This window comes from Lepus europaeus, chromosome 5 (genome assembly GCF_033115175.1).
Source record: "Lepus europaeus isolate LE1 chromosome 5, mLepTim1.pri, whole genome shotgun sequence".
Lineage (NCBI taxonomy): Eukaryota > Metazoa > Chordata > Mammalia > Lagomorpha > Leporidae > Lepus > Lepus europaeus.
This window is the reverse complement of record NC_084831.1, coordinates 8,383,440-8,399,714: the sequence shown is the minus strand read 5'-3', so window position 1 is coordinate 8,399,714 and position 16,275 is coordinate 8,383,440. Positions and strand designations below refer to the sequence as shown.

The 16,275-nt window shown below is 47.5% G+C and overlaps 1 protein-coding gene across 4 annotated transcripts in view; it reads right to left on the bottom strand.

The window, feature by feature from the left end:
- VPS13D (vacuolar protein sorting 13 homolog D) overlaps window positions 1–16,275 on the bottom strand; it is a 275,909-nt gene that overhangs the window by 245,360 nt on the left and 14,274 nt on the right. For all 4 annotated transcript variants that reach the window (XM_062190461.1, XM_062190458.1, XM_062190460.1 and 1 more), the window contains exons 6-13: window positions 13,268–13,384; window positions 10,005–10,109; window positions 7,856–8,026; window positions 7,350–7,450; window positions 5,814–5,982; window positions 2,326–2,427; window positions 1,996–2,197; window positions 815–994 (exon numbers count right to left, since the gene is read on the bottom strand). In XM_062190461.1, coding sequence (XP_062046445.1) covers window positions 815–994; window positions 1,996–2,197; window positions 2,326–2,427; window positions 5,814–5,982; window positions 7,350–7,450; window positions 7,856–8,026; window positions 10,005–10,109; window positions 13,268–13,384 — 1,147 coding nt within the window. The remainder of the gene's footprint in view (window positions 1–814; window positions 995–1,995; window positions 2,198–2,325; window positions 2,428–5,813; window positions 5,983–7,349; window positions 7,451–7,855; window positions 8,027–10,004; window positions 10,110–13,267; window positions 13,385–16,275) is intronic.

Below are 16,275 nucleotides of genomic sequence, written 5' to 3'. Positions count from 1 at the left end.
TCCAAGTGCTTGTGTCCCTGCACCCACATGGGAGACCCAGAAGGAATTCCAGGCTCCTGATTTCAGCCCAGCCCACCCCTGGCCATCGCAATCTTTTGGGGAGTGAACCAGTGGTTAGAATATTGATCTCTCTCTCTTTCTCTCTCTCTCTCTCTCTTTCTCTCCCTTCCTCTCTTTCTATAGCTGTCTTTAAAACAATAAATCTTTTTAGAAAAACCACAAGTATAGCTGATCCTCATTATTCTCAGATTCCATATTTTGCACACTTACCTACTCTCACTGAAATTTATTTATAACCCCCAAATCAATACTCCTGGTGCTTTCTCAATCATTCTGCATCACCCAACACATACATTCCCAGCTGAGTTCAAACACGGCAATGATCTGTCTGCTTATTTCAACTCCCATGCAATAAACAAGTGCCCTTTTCCTGCCTATCTAGAGCCATGCTTTTCAAATTTTTGTGCTTTTCCTTGGTGATTTTACCATACACAGTTCTGAAGCGCTATCTAGCACGTTACAGAGAAAATAGGTGTATGCCTGTGAAGTCATGAGTTCCAGGACTACTGGCCATGACTAAATGCTAACAAATCAGCTGCACATAGATAACTATATATTAGAGAATAAGCACCTAACCACAGACATTAAAATCAACAAGTCAGATACGGATCAGCTGATGACTCTTAACCAGGCTGGCAAGAACCCCAGCAGGGTCTCCCCAGCAGAGTAGCTCCATCTCAGCTCATTCAGAGTTCACAGCCGCGGGCTGCAGACGACGAGGAGCACTGCGGCCGCTAGTGCTCTGGGGCAGTACCTGAAAACTCGAGCTGCATGAACGCACTTTCGTGCACAGGAGGCGTTCCTTGCTCCTCGTGTAACAGAGTCACTGTGCCTCGCTGTAACTGCAAGTTCAGCTTAGCAAAGACGTGGTCTCGCTTCGTGTACGTGTTCAGACACGAGGCGTCTGCAGTGGGGTCGAAAAATTCCTCAGTGCCTGAACAGTAAGGGAGAACAGCCTTTAAGAAAAAACACAAGAGAAGAAAAACAGCACAACCAGGCACCATTACGATGCTGCTGCTGAGCCACAGTTTCCCCTTTCCAGGGAAGAGCACCAAGTCATGGGGGATTATCTGCCATAGTACAACAACCCCAACTATTCCCTAAGAGCTCTCATCAACTTCTCACCAAGCCAGGGAGGAGACTCATGATTAAAACACAGTTTAAGGCAGTCCTGTACCACCCACTACAGCACAAGGGCACAGGTACTAACATGGCTAGTGCAATCAAGGAACTGGATTCTTACTTGATTTAACTCTGAGTAAACAGCCATGTGTGGCTGTGGCTACCATATTAGACGGCCCAAGTCTAAAAAGTACCCTGGACACTAGTCTTCAAGCTTCAAAATTTAAATTATTTGAACTGGGGAAGGCATTGTGGTGTAGTAGGTTAAGCTACCACCTGCAACGCTGGCATCCCAGATGAGCAGCAGTTCGAGTCCTGGCTGTTCCACTTTGGATCCAGCTTCCTGCTAATGCTCCTGGGAAAGCACTGAAAGATGGCCCAAGTGCTAAGGGCCGTGCCACCCAGGTGAGAGGCCCAGAGGGAGTTCCAGGTTCCTGGTTTCAGCCTGGCCCAGCCCCAGCCATTGTAGCCATCCAGGGAACGGGGAATGAACCAGTGGATGAAAAATTCTCTCTCTCTCTCTCTGTAATTCTGCTTTTCAAATAAATAAATAAATTCTTAAAAAAATTTTTTTGAACTTCCTAAAATATAGCTCTCTTACAACTGTTGCCTGAAACTGAATTAGTAAGGAACTGTAAATAGAGGCTCTCCTAATCCAAATGTCTCTGCCTCTATGAACATGAAACAAACGGTTTTCTAAGTGTCCACTTTCGCTAAACTTAAGGAACAAAAGCCTCTGCATGAGTGACAGACTAATCTTTCTGAACCAAGTGTCTCCTGAGCAGCGAGGGGTGAAGGCTGGCTCCCACATACCCAGGATCTCCTCCGGAGCCCAGTGCTCGCACGGCTCTCCCGACAGCCCCTCCACGGATTTTCCTTCAGGGGCTGGCTGCCCATACCAGCCACCCCATCCAGGAAACCAGGACTGAAGATACTGAAGCATCCCACTGCCTCCACCGGTCTCCGGGCCTCCAGGAGCGTCCCCAGGAGAGTCGAACTGAGGCTCTCGCAGACTCTGTCAATAATCACAAGGGAGCAGACGTGAGTGCCCTGAGCAGAGGCAAGCTGTGCTGAGCCACCGCTGCCATTTGTCCCCGTCAGAACCGAAACATCCGAACAAATCTTCCCCGAAAGACTCCGTACCTCTGCTAGCTCTTCCTGTTTGTAAAATCGATCATGAACCAGTTCACGCAAAATCTTCAGTTCCTCAAAACTCTGTTCCCCTTCAATCCGACACATTTCCTCCTGTTTAGGTGAAAGCAGAAATAAACAAAAATAGATACCATACCTACAGAGAAATCAGACACCTCCGTAAACTACAAACCAACCCAGCTGGGCCCCAACATCACCATGTAAGGCTAAGAACAAGGCAGACAGTCCTATGACTGCATTGTTGGCTTAAACAGCTTTCCCATACAATCCAATAGACGTCAGTTGCCCTCAAAAACATCACTAAGAAGTTTCACAGTACCTAGGCCTAAGGGGAAGACGAGAGGGAGCAAAGGAGAGCACTTTCTTTTCTTTTCTTTTTCTTTTTTTTTTTTTTTTAAGATTTATTTACTTGAAAGGCAGAGTTACAAAGAGAAGGACAGAGAGAATGAGCAACAGCTTCCATTCGCTGGCTCACTCCCCAAATTGCCACAATGGCTGGGGCTGGGCCAGTCCGAAACCAGGAGCCAGGAACTTCTTCCAGGTCTCCCACATGACTGCAGCGCCTAAGCCCTCCACTGCTTTCCTGGGTGCATTAGCAGGGAGCTGGATTGGACAGGGCGCAGCTGGGACTCGAACTGTTGCCCATATGAGATGCTGGCACTGTAGATGGTGGCTTAACCCTCTGTGCCACAGCACCAGCCATGAATCCCTTATTTTCAAGGGGCTGCTGTGGGGTGCACTGCCTCATCCTCCCATCCTGTGCCCAGCACTGACGCAGTTCATAGAACGCTCCACATGCATGCACTCAGAGAGCAAAGAGGCAGCCAAGTTACCACCTTCACAGAAGGAAACTGAGGACCAAGTTCACACAGGAAGTGTGCAGGCCCTGAGCTCCTCTGTTTTGTATGGGATATGAGCAAGAACGTGATCTTTTTTTTTTTTTTATCTGCTCCACGTCAGACCAGTTCCCTGCTAACAGGCTAAGCAGCAGAGATGGCCCAAGTGTTTGGGATCCTGCCATCCACGTGGGAGACCTGGAAGAGACTCCTGGCTCCCAGTTTCAGCCCAGTCCTGGCCAATGGGCCATATGGGGAGTGAACACGGAGATCTGTCTCTCTCCTTCTCTCTGTAACTTTGCCTTTCAAACTCTTTATTTGAAAGAGTTAAGGAGAGAGGTAGAGACACAGAGAAAGGTCTTCCACCTGCTGGTTCACTCCACAAATGGCCACAATGGCTGAAGCTGAGCTAATCCAAAGCTGGGAGCCAGGAGCTTCTTCCAGGTCTCCCTGTGGGTGCAGGGGCCCAAGGACCTGGGCCATCTTCTGCTGCTTTCGCAGGTGCATTAGCAGGGAGCTGGACTAGAAGTGGAGCAGCTGGGACTCAAACCAGCACCCATATGGAATGCCAGCACTGCAGGTCAGGGCTTGAACTCACTGTACCATAGCACTGGTCCCAATAAATCTTTAAAAAAAAAAATCCAAAACAAAAAATCTGGGTTACTCCATCCTTTTCATAAGGTTCCTACATCAGCAACCATAGCAGACACTGAGGAAAAAAGTGTTAATAAAGGAGTGGGCCACGGCCTCGGGGGTTTAGCTTAATACAGAAGTGAGAACCCACAGGTCAGGACACAGCAAGTGTGAAGGGAAAGTCATGTTCTCTGCTGGGAAGAACCTACTGAAGACTAATTGGTTAAGAGATAGGACCAGGCCGGCGCCATGGCTCAATAGGCTAATCCTCTGCCTTGCGGCACCGGCACACCAGGTTCTAGTCCCGGTCGGGGTGCCAGATTCTGTCCCAGTTGCCCCTCTTCCAGGCCAGCTCTCTGCTATGGCCCAGGAGTGCAGTGGAGGATGGCCCAAGTGCTTGGGCCCTGCACCCCATGGGAGACCAGGAGAAGCACCTGGCTCCTGCCTTTAGATCAGTGTGGTGCACCGGCCACAGCGCGCTGGCCACAGCAGCCATTGGAGGGTGAACCAACGGCAAAAAGGAAGACCTTTCTCTCTGCGTGTGTGTCTCTCTCTCTCACTGTCCACTCTGCCTGTCAAAAAAAAAAAAAAAAAAAAAGAGCTAGGACCTAAGCCAAAATACAAGAACTGGTCTGAACTGCTCCTGCAAAAGCTGATTCCCACAAAAGCAGGACAAATCCAGCAGCAAGGCAACTCCTATTGCCTTGCCTGGGGTGATAACAGACAGACAGACAGACTGGGAAGGGCTGGGTCCACTGCCAGGACTCCAGGAGGCCTGGGTCTGGGGTCTCTAGTCCACAGTTAGCCCCAACATGAGCTTTTCCCTCGTCTCAACCACCAGAAACCCAACATCAATCAGGTCAGCTGGGAATACAGACAACATGCGTCCAAGTCTGAAGAGGTCAGGTAGATTTCAGAGCAAAAGAATGAGGACTCGGATCAGGCTCTGAGCAGAGATTGATGGCTCCACGAAGAAGAGCCTCTGCAGGGCCAGCACTATGGCGTAGCGGGTTAACGCCCTAGCCTGAAGTGCTGGCATCCCATACGGGCGACAGTTCTAGTCCCGGCTGCTCCTCTTCCAATCCAGCTCTCTGCTGTGGCCTGGGAAAGCAGTAGAAGATGGCCCAAGTACTTGGGCCCTGCACCTGCATGGGAGACCTGGAAGAAGCTCCTGGTTCCTGGTTTTGAATCGGCATGGCTCTGGCCATTGTGGCCATTTGGGGAGTGAACCAACAGAAGGAGGAGGACCTTTCTCTCTGTCTCTCCCTCTCACTGTCTGTAACTCTAACTCCCAAATAAATAAAAAATCTTAAAAAAAAAAAAAAAAGAAGAAGAAGAAGAAGGAGCGTCTCTGAGACCTGCACAGACAGCTGGGGAGGAGACATGAGCACGAAGGCCTGACAGGACATGGCCACATCTTGTCTTCTCACTCATGAGCTGCCTCTCCTCGGGCAGCACGGTGGGAGGCAGCTGATGGCCGGTGTGTGAACAGTGGCCTTCCAAGAAGTTCCCAGTTGGGAGCTGTTGCTCAGTGGGTTAGGCTGCCGCTTGGGACACACAGATACCATATCAGAGTGCCCGGGAACGAGTTCTGCCTCTGTGCCCAGTCCAGCTTCCTACTAATGCACCTGGGAGGAGCAGACAATGGCTCAAATACTTGGGTTCCTGCTACCCACATCAGAGACCCAAATAGAATTCTGGGCTCCTGGCTTTGGCCTGGCCCAGCCCTGAATTTTAAGTACATTTCAGGAGTAAACCAGTAGATGGAAGACATCTCTCTCTCTCTCTCTCTCTCTCTCTCTCTCTCTCTCTCTCTCTTCCTCTCCCTCCCTGTCAGTCACTCTACCTCTCAAATAAATACAACTTTTTTAAAAAAAAGTTCCCACTCTAATAAGACTAAATCCAAACAATAAAATTATGTTCCTAGTAAGGCATTGATCTCTTCGCAGTTTGCAGTGTCATCAGCCTTTGGAAGGCGAGGACAAGAAACCTAAGACATCATCTTCTCACCTTGTCCTCCGCAGACAGCAAGCCGCCTTTTAATTTGGTGAAATACTTGTCAGTGTAGGATACAGCATCACGGGCACGGTGCAGCAAGAAGTCCCAGGTACAACACTTCCTCTGCTCTCTGATCTCATACAAGTTAGCATTCAAAGCGAAATACCACCATTCCCGGCAGCTAAGAGAGACCCCAACAATATGGTTACTTCTTACAATAAAAACAACCAAAACGCTCTCCATTCAGGACAATCCATGTAACACCACCCCTTCCTGAGACATCCTTCTCCCTTTCAGCCATCAGTTTATGTCCCAAGCTTATTTTACTATTAAGCTAAACCCTTATGTGTGGGGAAAGTAAATTTGTCACCTAAGAATATCAAATAATAGCTCCCCACATATATAATGGCATAGGATTCAGGTAGTTTGAATTATCTACAATATCAGTCCCCTCCATTGACAGAAAATCAAATGCTGTAAGGTAAATACCACCTTGAGATATTACCAAGGATTTAACTACTAAGGATTTTACAGGCCAGTGTTGTGGGGCAGCAGGTTAAGCTGCTGCCTGCAATGCTGGCATCCCATATGAGCACTAGTTCAAGTTCCAGATGCTCCACTTGCCATCCAGCTCCCTGCTAATGCACCTAGGAGAGCAGCAGGAGATGGCTCAAACACTAGGGCCCTTGCCACCGACGTGGAAGACCCAGTTGGAGTTCCTGGCTCAGCCTTGCCATTATGGACATTCGAGGAGTGAACCAGTGGATGGAAGACCTCTCTCTGTCTCTCTCTCTCTTTCTCTAACTCTGTTTTTCAAATAAATACATAAATAAATCTTTAAGAAAATAAGGACTTAAAATGGAATACTAAGAAAAGACCTCAAAATACACAATATCTTTAAAGTATACTATATAAATGTTGACCAAAAAGACTAGGAAAGATGACCTAAGCAACTAGAATATTGCAAAGTACTTACTGTACACCAGGTGCCACCATTCTACTTGCTAAACAAGACTGCAGCACCAAATAAACATATAATATCAATAATGATAACAGAATAGCATTTTAAGGGCTAGAAAAATCAATTGTACTTTATCAAAGTTTTTTGTTTTTTAAAGATTTATTTATTTATTTGAAAGGAAGAGTTACAGAGAGGCATAGACAGAGAGAGAGAGAGAGAGTCTTCCATCCACTGGTTCACTCCCCAGATGGCTGCAATGGCCGGAGCTGTGCCGATCTGAAGTCAGGAGCCAGGAGCTTCTTCCGGGTCTCCCTTGAGGGTCCGGGGCCCAAGAAGTTAGGCCATCTTCTACTGCTTTCCCAGGCCACAGCAGAGAGCTGGATCCGAAGTGGAGCAGCCAGGACTCAACCAGCACTCGTATGGGATGCTGGCACTGCAGACGGTGGCTTTACCCCCTACGCCACACACACACAAGTCCTACGCAGGAATCATGTGCAAGAACAGGAAGGCATGTATTTCTGAGGCGTGCACAGAGAACCAGCAGCTGTAAAGTGCATCTCACACACACAGCACTCACAGGCCCTTACTTCTTTGACACCGCCACTTTAGGTTTCCACTTTCGGAACTTCACCTGCCTCTCCTTTCGCTCCAGCTCCTTGAGAAACTCCATGATCTGCCGATACTGTAACTTTTATTAGAGGTTAAGAGATACTAAGTTAGAACAGATTTTTATCTAACAAGAACAATTTGTGTTTGTCAAGCCACTTAACTGAAACCCAGTGCAAACTCGAAGCAAGCTATCAGGATCGAGGGCTTGTCTCTCCTGACACTGACAGTACGGTACCCACATTTACACCTGCTATGTATCTCTTGTATACTTTGCTCAGCATTTAAAAACGTCGAATCAAAACTAACTCGAGACAACCCCATTTAACTGTCAACAGAGAAGAGGGTGTGTGCCTGCCTGACAAGCTTTGGCCAGGAAGGAAAGATACTGTTAAGCACCAAGCACATTCTACCAACATTTGTCCTTCAACCGCCCCCAGGTTCCCGGGCGACAGAGCGAGTGTAACCCCTGGAGGGCAGAGCGTACCTGAGAGAGTTTCAAAGGAATGGTCTCCAGCTGAATGTCACATTCGATCCGGGGACTGTGCCGAGACCGCAGAGGCTCCTTGGAGCAGTTTCTCTTCAAGAGAGCAGATGCACACACAGGCTCCAAGACGTAGTGGTGACTACGGCTCTCCATGCTCCTGGCCATGGCCTCCTGTGTGTCACAAGAACATCTGCTCTGCCCAGGCTGACTCCTGCTGCTGCTCACCACTCGTTTATATGTCGAGGGTTTAGGACAAAAGCAGTCAAGCTGAGCTATGGGCTGTGTCATAACAGCAAATGCTTTTAGGATCAAGTTACAGGCTAGTAGGTGCTCTAATCATATCAGAATGTAAAAAATAAAATAAAATAAAATGAAATTGGGCTCTAAAGCTCTCTTCTTTAAAATTGTATTTTTTATTAATAAGTAATACATTACGATGTTCACCGCTGAAAATTAAAAAGCAAAATAAGGTGAAATATTCCTCCCCTACTCTCATCCCCCAGCCACTCCCAGCAACCACACCAGAATCCACCTTTCTCCCACAGCCACTCTGCACATATTTAAGCACATCCATAACTTCTGCTTTCTTCCACAAATGTTATATGAGTGCTTGTGCCTTAGGTTTGTTTGTTTTTTGTTTTTTGTTTTTTTTAAGTTATTTATTTATTTGAAAGGCAGAGTTACAGAGAGAGAGAGAGAGAGAGAGAGAGAAACTTCCATCATTGTTCACTCCCCAAATGGCTGCAACGGCCAGAGCTAGGCCAATCTGAAGCCAGGAGCCTAGGGCTTCCTCCAGAGGCCCCAATGGGTGCAGGGGCCCAAGGACTTGGGCCATCTTCTATTGCTTCCTCAGGCCACAGCAAAGAGCTGGATTGGATGTAGAGCAGCCAGGTCTCGAACTGGCAACCATATGGGATGCCAGTACTGCAGGCAGCAGCTTTACCTACCATGCCACAATGCTGGCCCCAAATTTATCTTTTAAATTTACAGTGCTGGCCCTGCCCTAGGTTCTTAAATGTCTTAGTGGATCTCAGAGACCATTGCACAGTCTTCATAAAGATCTGCACCTTTATCTTTTATATCTGCACACTGTTCCACTGTATGGTTGTAGTATTTATTTAACTGAATTAGCAAACAAAAAACCTCTCAAGATAATTGCACACAAGCCAAAGATAATATTGGGTGGGGGGAAAATGAGCCATTTCTTCCTATTTCACTTAAACCACCCACAATTTCTTTACAAGAAGATTAAACTGAGATTTTTCTTTAACGTTCACAAACAGTAATTTTTCATACCCAATGGTTTACAGCTTTCTAAGTACCTCTTAAAGGAATACAAGTGGAGGTAAAGTTTCAACATAAACATAATAAGAAATCTATTGTTTAAGAATCACATCTGGGGACGGACATTGGTGCAACAGTTAAGATATTGTTTAGGATGCTTCCATCCCATTTGGGAGTGCTCAAGGTCAAGTCCAGTTCCAGTTTTCTGCTAATGCACACCCTGGGAGGTAACAGGCAATGGCTCAAGTACTTGGGATTCCCACCATCCACATGGTTTGAGTTATAGGATCCTAGCTTTGGCCTGGTTCAAGAACGCTCAGATTGTTGTGGGTATTTGGGGAGTGACCCAGCAGATGGAAGATCTCTCTCCATATCTCTCTCTCTCAGTATCTCTTTCTCTCCCTTTCTCCCTCCTTCCTTTCAAATAAATTTTTATACCAAAGATACCCAGATAAATTAAATATTTTTTTTAAAAAAAGAATCACTTCTGGTGTTTTCTTTACTTAAAATCTGGATGCCTAGTACATATGGCTAAGAGAATGGGTAACTATAACATGTGACATGCAAATAACAGAGCCTCTGCAGTAGCCAGAAGCAATGAACTCGAAGTACAAAAACAGCAACATTGTAAAAATATAGCTTTAAGAAGAAGAAAACCCTAAAACACCTGTAACTCTAATATAAATTTAAAACATGCACAAAACTAAACACTGTATATGGTTCAAAGCCACACATATAGCAAGTACCTCTGGAGGAAGAGAGGAGCGGGCATCAAGAGACGCCGGGGACAAAAGCAAGCAAGGCTGTGACCCTACACCACTGTCCTTCAGGGCTGCCACATCACAGTCCTCTGCCAGAATCCTACCTGCAGCTCCACCTGCGGCAGATCCCCCAGCAAAGTGCAATCAACATCCCAGTAGATGCTAAACTCTTCCACATCTAATTGCTTTTTCCGCATTAGTTTCTGTACCTGAGGAAGAAAGGGAAGAAAACGGATGACTGTCTTTAATCGTGAACATATTAACTCATTTCACAAACCATTTGTGGCATCGTGCATAATGATAATCTGCATGGTCTTGGGGACACAAAACTGGAGTAAAACATGGTTTTAGAGCATTCAGTGCAGCAGTTAGAATGCTGCGTGGGACACCTGCCTCCCACATCAGAGCGCCTGGGTTCAGGTTCCTGACTCCAGCTTCCTGCTAATGCAACAGACGATGGCACAAGTACTTGGTTCCTTGCCACCAATAGGTGGGATTGAATACTCAGTTCCAGGCTTCAAACTCGCCTAGCCCCAGCTATTGCAGGTATTTGGAGCAAATACAAGATATTTCTCAGCCGGCGCCGCGGCTCATTAGGCTAATCCTCTGCCTGCGGCGCTGGCACCCCGGGTTCTAGTCCCGGTCGGGGCACCAGATTCTGTCCCGGTTGCCGGTTGCTCCTCTTCCAGTCCAGCTCTCTGCTGTAGCCCAGGAGTGCAGTGGAGGATGGCCCAGGTCCTTGGGCCCTGCACCCGCATGGGAGACCAGGAGAAGCACCTGGCTCCTGGCTTCGGATCAGCGCGGTGCACTGGCCGCAGCGCACCAGCCGCAGCAGCCATTGAGGGGTGAACCAACGGAAAAGGAAGGAAGACCTTTCTCTCTGTCTCTCTCTCTCACTGTCCAGTCTGCCTGTCAAAATAATAATAATAGGCCAGCGCCGTGGCTCAATAGGCTAATCCTCCGCCTAGCGGCACCGGCACACCAGGTTCTAGTCCCGGTCGGGGGCGCCGGATTCTGTCCCGGTTGCCCCTCTTCCAGGCCAGCTCTCTGCTGTGGCCAGGGAGTGCAGTGGAGGATGGCCCAAGTGCTTGGGCCCTGCACCCCATGGGAGACCAGGAGAAGCAACTGGCTCCTGCCTTCAGAACAGCATGGTGTGCCGGCTGCGGCGGCCATTGGAGGGTGAACCAATGGCAAAAGGAAGACCTTTCTCTCTGTCTCTCTCACTGCCCACTCTGCCTGTCAAAAAGTAAAAAAAATAAAATAAAATAATAATAATAATAAGAGAGAGAAAGAGAGACAGAGAAGAAGGCCATGTGAAGGTGAAGGTAAATACTGCTGTAATGGATCTACAAATCAGGGGACACAGGCACTGTCAGCAATCAGAACTAGCAGAGGGGCAGGGCAGCTTCTCCTCCAGAACCTCTGAAAGTAATCAACCTGCTGAGACCCTGCCTGCAGACTTCTAGAGAACGAATGTCTGCTGCTTTAAGCCAGCCACTCTGTGGCCACGCGTTTGTATGGCAGCCCTGGTAGCTGGGCTTCATATTTTAAGTGACACAAAGACATTGAAAGTTTGATGTAGGCAGGCACAAGAATCAAGTGTGGGGGCCAGCACTGTGCCAAAGCAGGTTAAGCAGCCACCTGCAGTACTGACATCCTATGTGGGAGCTAGTTTGAGTCCCAGATGCTCCACTTCTGATCCAGCTCCCTGCTAATGCACTAGGGAAAACAGTGAAGGTCAGCCCAAGTGCTTGGGTCCCTGCACCCACATGGGAGACCCAGAAGAACCTCCTGGCTCTTAGCTTCAGCTTGGCCTAGCCCTGGCCATTGCAGCCATTTGTGGAGTAAAGCAGCAGATGAAGCCCTCTCTCTGTCTCTCCCTCGCTCTCTCTGTAATGCCACCTTTCAAATACATAAGTCTTTAAACAAACAAAAAAAAGAATCAAGTGTGGGTTTCAGACACAGAACTCTGGCAACAGTGTAAGAAAAAGATTCCCCATGGAGTGCCAGGGAAAAAATGGGTTGTAAGAGTGTCAAGATCATGACAAAGTTTAAGGGAGCAAGTTGTACTGGAGAAACATTTGGTAACCCTGAGCTAGCCAAGTCCAGCCCCACAGCCAGAGATGTCTGACCCAGTGCACTGCACTAATCCATCTTTTTCCATCGGTGCCATGACACGGTGAGGATTAGGATGCACTGGAAGAGAACAAATCCAGAGTGTGGAGGTCACAGAACAGGGTATTCCATGAGTGCAGGCAAAAGACGACAAAATCCTGAAGGAAAAGCACTGCACGTGCTCTCACCCGGGTCACTCATCTCTAGACACCTGTGCCCATCCCTCCACTTCCTATTCCCCAACTTCCCATCTATCTGGTTACAGTGCCCTGCTAATTTTTCCTGCAAGTCTCTCATATGGGGCTCTTCTCTACACTTGTGTGACTGTTCGCTGCTACTGAGGTGATCCTGGAAAGCCTCAGGGTGGGGCTGTCACCAGAAAGACCAAGTGATTACAGGGCTGGGACTTTCAGCCTGACCCTCCGACAAGGGGCAGGAGGAAGCAAACTCCTGCTGGTCTGTCACTTGAACCCTCCATGATAAGCTGGTTGTGGTCAGTGAAGTGTTGCCTTGAGTTCTGTAAGTCACCCTAACAAATTACTGAACCTGAGGAGGGTATGGGGATACAGGAATGTCAGATGACAGCAGGGCAGTGGGAAGATGGTCCCAACCTGGGACTTGCCACAGGCATCTGAAGTAGCAGCCTGTGGGACTGAGCCCTTAACCTTTGGGGTCTGCATTAATCCAGTGTCAGAACCAAGTTCATCTGTAGGAAACCCACTTGGGGCCTGCTGGAGAAGTGCCTGGTGTGTAGGGAAAAGCCCATATATCTGGGGTCCAAAGGGCCATGTGAACAATACTAAGAAATGGTGCTTTATCTGATAAGCCTGAAACACCACAGAAGGTATCCCACAAGTATTTTTTAAAACCCTGAATACGAAAGTCAAAAGAACAGCTGAGCAAAAGTTCAAGCGAGGGAAGCCCCGAGCAAACACCCCCAGCAGCAGCTGCATCCAGAAGGAGTTTACCCGGGGAATGCACGCGGCGTGAGAAGAAAATCCAGGAGGAAATCCTGTCAGCACTGCAGCTTCTTCGAGTATAACATTCAAGAGATAGAACCAAGGGTCAGAGACAGCAAATGATTCCCTATGTCAGCAAGTCAGACCTGCCGCCCACAGACAAAAGAGGCCTGCACACCTACCCAGAAACCTAGTGGACAAGGACACAACCTCATCTACACAACAGAATGACAAGAAGGAGAGCCTCAGACGCCCTTGGCGCAGCTTTCCCCCTGGCGTGCAGGCGCACTCACCGGCTGGTTCGCGGCGTTCTGCATGGACACATTCTTAATACAAACGCCGAACGCGAAAGGATGGGAAGGACTGGTGACATCATCCTCAAAACGTAAATGGACATCCTGAATTTTTAACTGCAATGAGGAAAAAAAGAGAAAACATTTAGATAACGCAGGTACAATACCATAGGCAGGTTTCAAACTGCCCTAGAGCCAGCAGGACTTGAACCAGTCCCCATCTGGGATGCTAGCGTTGCAGAGCGGCTTAAGCCGCTGCACCACAGCACCGGCTCCCAGAGTTATTTTTAAGCTGATAAGTTGATAACTTTCTATGACCCACAAATGACATCCTAAACATACCAATGGCCCTTGGCAGAAAAAAGGTTCCCCATTCCTGCTAAAGAAACACTTAAAGAAAATCCCAGGGCTGGCGCTGTGGCGTAGTGGGTAAAGCTGCTGCCTATAGTGCCAGCATCCCATATGGGCACTGGTTCGAGTCCCAGCTGCTCCACTTCTGATCCTCCTCTCTGCTATGGCCTGGGAAAGCAGTAGAGAAAGGCTCAAGTCCTTAGGCCCCTGCACCCATGTGGGAGACCTGGAAGAAGCTCTTGGCTTCAGATCAGCGCAGCTCTGGCTGTTGTGGCCATCTAGGGAGTGAATCACCGATGGAAGAATTCTCATATTCTCTCTCTCCTCTCTCTCTCTCTGCCTCTCCTCCTCTCTCTGTGTAACTCTTTCAAATAAATAAATAATTATTAAAAAAAAAAAAAAAAAAAAAAAACAGACAATCCCACTACTGCTTCTAGCTCACCAGTTCTCCCAACCTTGCGGTATCTTACTCTTGCCAGTGTGTCTCAGTATCCAGATTCAGGAACACCAGCCAGCAGGGCTCACAAACCCTGTGTGCATGTTTGTATTTCCCTTGCCCATCTAAGTGGGCTATGGAAAAGGCACTGTGCTCAGTGAACTAAAAACATAACAAAGTGAAAAGACAACCCACAGAAATAATTTGCAAATCATTTATCTGATAAGGGACTGCATCCAGAGTATATAAAGAGCATTTATAATTCAACAAAAGACAAACTGACTTATCTAAATGGGAAAAGGATTTGAACAGACGCTTCAAAAAAATACACACAATGGCCAATAAACATATGGAGGAGCATTCAACACCATTATCCATTAAGAAAATACAAATTAAAGCCACAATGAGATATCAATTCATATCCATTAGAATGACTATAATCAAAAGATTGTCAATAACAATTGTTGATGAAAATACGGAGAAACAAATGCTCAAACATTGCTGATGAAACTGTAAAACAGTACAACCTTTTTGGAAAACAATTTGGTAGCTCATTAAAATGTAAACAGGGCCGGCGCCGCGGCTCACTAGGCTAATCCTCCGCCTTGCGGCGCCGGCACACCGGGTTCTAGTCCCGGTCGGGGCACCGATCCTGTCCTGGTTGCCCCTCTTCCAGGCCAGCTCTCTGCTGTGGCCCGGGAGTGCAGTGGAGGATGGCCCAAGTGCTTGGGTCCTGCACCCCATGGGAGACCAGGAGAAGCACCTGGCTCCTGCCATCGGAACAGCGCGGTGCGCCGGCCGCAGCGCGCTACCGCGGCGGCCATTGGAGGGTGAACCAACGGCAAAAGGAAGACCTTTCTCTCTGCTCTCTCTCTCACTGTCCACTCTGCCTGTCAAAAAAAAAAAAAAATGTAAACAGAGTTCCCATTGATTCTTCAATTCTACTTCTACGCACATACTCAGGAGAACCGCAGATGTTCACAGAAGACCCTCTACATGAACTTTTACAGCACCCTTATTCTTTTTTTTGAACAGTGGTAATATTTATTGACATTTACAAAGACTGTGATTCAGCGAATACGTCACAGGGGCTCAGTTATAAAGAGAAAGTGCTTGGGACTATGAAACAGTGTTGCAGGGATGACCAGACCAGAATGGAACCAAAGTGGACAGTCAGAAGACTGGAGGCAGAGTTAAGTCCCCAGTGTTAATCCAGTAAGAAAACGAACTTTTGAAATGATTCTGGTAAAAGTCAGAACTTTTTGACACGCTTCAAGTGACCACTAAGTGTGGAAACGCACAGAGGCAGAGGGAACTCTAGGCAGTCCTGTGCTTGTCTGACACCTCCCAGAGAAGGTGCTGGTGCCCCACAATCAGCCCAATATGCCGCAGCTGATGAAAACTGCAAACGTGCCCGACAGCAACAGCGTCTGTGTCAGCAACGCCTCCAACGCTGCTTTTTTCAAGCAGACAGCAAGTTTATTCTTAAGACAAAAAGTAGAAACAATTCAAATGTCCATCAACTGATGAACTGATTTTTTAAATGTGGTATATCCTGAGAACTATGAAGACTCAGCACAAACATAACATTTCAAAGACACTTGAGCAAACTTTAACACGGCTCCCAGCAGCCAAGGCCACATCCCAGGGACTTACTGCCTAGAAAAGCTCAGGACTGTCAAAGGGGGTCAGCACTGCGGCACAAGGGACTAAGCAACCACTTACAACGCCAGCATCCTATACAGGAGCACTGGTTCAGGTCCCAGCTCCTCCACTTACAATTCAGCTCCCTGCTAATGTGCCGGGAAGGCAGCCACAGATGGCCTAAGCACAGGGCCACAGCCACCCATGCGGGAGACCAGGATGGAGTTCTTGGCTCCTGACTATAGTATGGCTCAGAATTGACTGCTGTGGTCATTTGGTGAGTGAACCAGTGGATGGAAGATCTCTCTCTCTTCCTCTTTCTCTACCTTTCAAATAAATCAATCAATCTGTAAATTAAATGTTTTAATTGAAACTAAAAAAAAAAAATCAATGACAACTAAAGAGAATAACTGCTTGAAACAGAACTCAAAGCAGTCATTTCAAATGTACCAATCTTTTTGTCAAATTTGGAAAGTTATTGCATCCCTTGGACACACTGGTCTATGTCACCTTGGTATTGCCAAAAAAAAAATAAATAAATAAAAAATAAAAAACCTAGAGATAGTAAAATGGGCAT